Genomic DNA, 1,693 nt, shown 5'->3' on the forward strand with positions numbered 1-1,693 from the left:
GTAGAGGCTGATCACATCTTTAAATAACTGAAACAAATAGAATGGAGTTATACACCCTACTTGAAGCCTATTTGGAAAGAGCTTGATTTAAAAGAACAAAAAAATGAAATGAAACCCTTCTGCACCTAATTGGGCTTATGAATCTTGCTATGCAGTGCGCACTGATTGCGCAATTTTTTCAGGTCAGCAGCATTAGCCTGCTCTGTTACGAACATGAATATATTTTTGACCCCAATTATCACAATGAAGAGCTAAAATGGAACTTGATAAATCAAGATGAATATTACCAGGATTTTGTTGGTTGATATAATTTACATACATACCCTCAAAGCTTCGTATAACTGTCTTTGTTTTTCTCCTTGATTCTGATTGGCTTTCGAAGCATGGAGTAATTCATTAGCCTGAAATATTAATAAGAGGGAAGTAGGTCAATCACAAGTACTGATAAATTGAAAAGATAACTATAATAGATTGGGAGCATGCCTTAATTTCACCAGAAAGGGAGTTCTATTGACAATTTTAATGAATCTAACATGGGTCATAAGATTCTTTAAAGTAGCATGATCCTGTCTAAAATTGGCTACCTGCAAATCCTTGTTTAAGAGTTTATACAGCTAATAATGTTTATTTGGAAATTTCATAGTAAATAAAGGAATGCTGAAGCCTAGAAAATAACTTACCATAGAACAGGTAGCATCATCTGTACTATATAAATTAGGACAAACATTACGTAATATAGAACTGATATTATCTATCTTAGCATTATCTTGTAGAAATCTCGTTATTAGACAAGTTATTAATGCTGCACATAACTGAAATACACAATAGAAGGATGTAATTAACTGCTTAGCAAGCTGATACTGTAATTTGATTTGGTGTTTCTCTATAACTATTTCAAAAACAAAGTCATGATATCTACTGGAATTATAGATGTTCTTGAAGATAATATGGGTTTTAAATGGACAAGAGGTATATAGGATAGAGATGTTGTTTACAAATCAATAAGGCATATAAAGTTAGTTCTTGAACTTAGACATTATTCTAGTATTTAATCTTCATAACATGTTCTTACCTCTCTCCCATTAATTACCAGGTTTTTAAATGTCATGGAACGTAACTGATTCTGTTGGTCCTGTAAATAAAAGTGACTATAGAATTTTAATCATCGGTCAATTAAAATTCCACATCACAAAGCCTTACAACATATGCCATTTCATAGAAAGATCAGGTGTATTGTATATCACCAACAGGGGATGAGCTCACTTTCAGATTCCCCAAAGTTGCAGTATCATTGGAGCACAGATATACTAGTCATCTTAAGAGATGGTTATAGATGATATCAAGAGATGATCACATAGACCTTAATACACAAAACAATCAACACATTTTATAGGAAAATTTTAAGGTAAGAAAATGACCAAGCGAGTTGATGCCATTATGATAATGACNTATATACAGACCTTAGTAAGAGCTGCAGCTAATACATGGAACTGATGATCAACTAGAACTTTCCACAAACCCAGAACTTCTTCTACCTGATGTAATAACATTCTAACATTCTGTAATGATATCTTCTCAAGTTTCTGGGCTTCATCTAAAATCAACAACACAGAATATTTTAAAACATAGCTTTCTATAATATCTTACACAGAAGCATTTTCAAAACCAGTTGCCCTGATGGTGGCTTTAATAT

General features: G+C 32.6%; 1 protein-coding gene across 1 annotated transcript in view; it reads right to left on the bottom strand.

The window, feature by feature from the left end:
* Positions 1–323: 323 nt before the first annotated feature.
* LOTGIDRAFT_176665 (hypothetical protein) overlaps positions 324–1,693 on the bottom strand; it is a gene marked incomplete at both ends in the record, with an annotated part of 3,023 nt that continues 1,653 nt past the window's right edge. Inside the window, 4 exons of the mRNA XM_009055480.1 lie at positions 324–401; positions 681–812; positions 1,073–1,132; positions 1,461–1,594. Coding sequence (XP_009053728.1) covers positions 324–401; positions 681–812; positions 1,073–1,132; positions 1,461–1,594 — 404 coding nt within the window. The remainder of the gene's footprint in view (positions 402–680; positions 813–1,072; positions 1,133–1,460; positions 1,595–1,693) is intronic.

The sequence above is a fragment of the Lottia gigantea genome (genome assembly GCF_000327385.1).
Source record: "Lottia gigantea unplaced genomic scaffold LOTGIsca_2443, whole genome shotgun sequence".
Lineage (NCBI taxonomy): Eukaryota > Metazoa > Mollusca > Gastropoda > Lottiidae > Lottia > Lottia gigantea.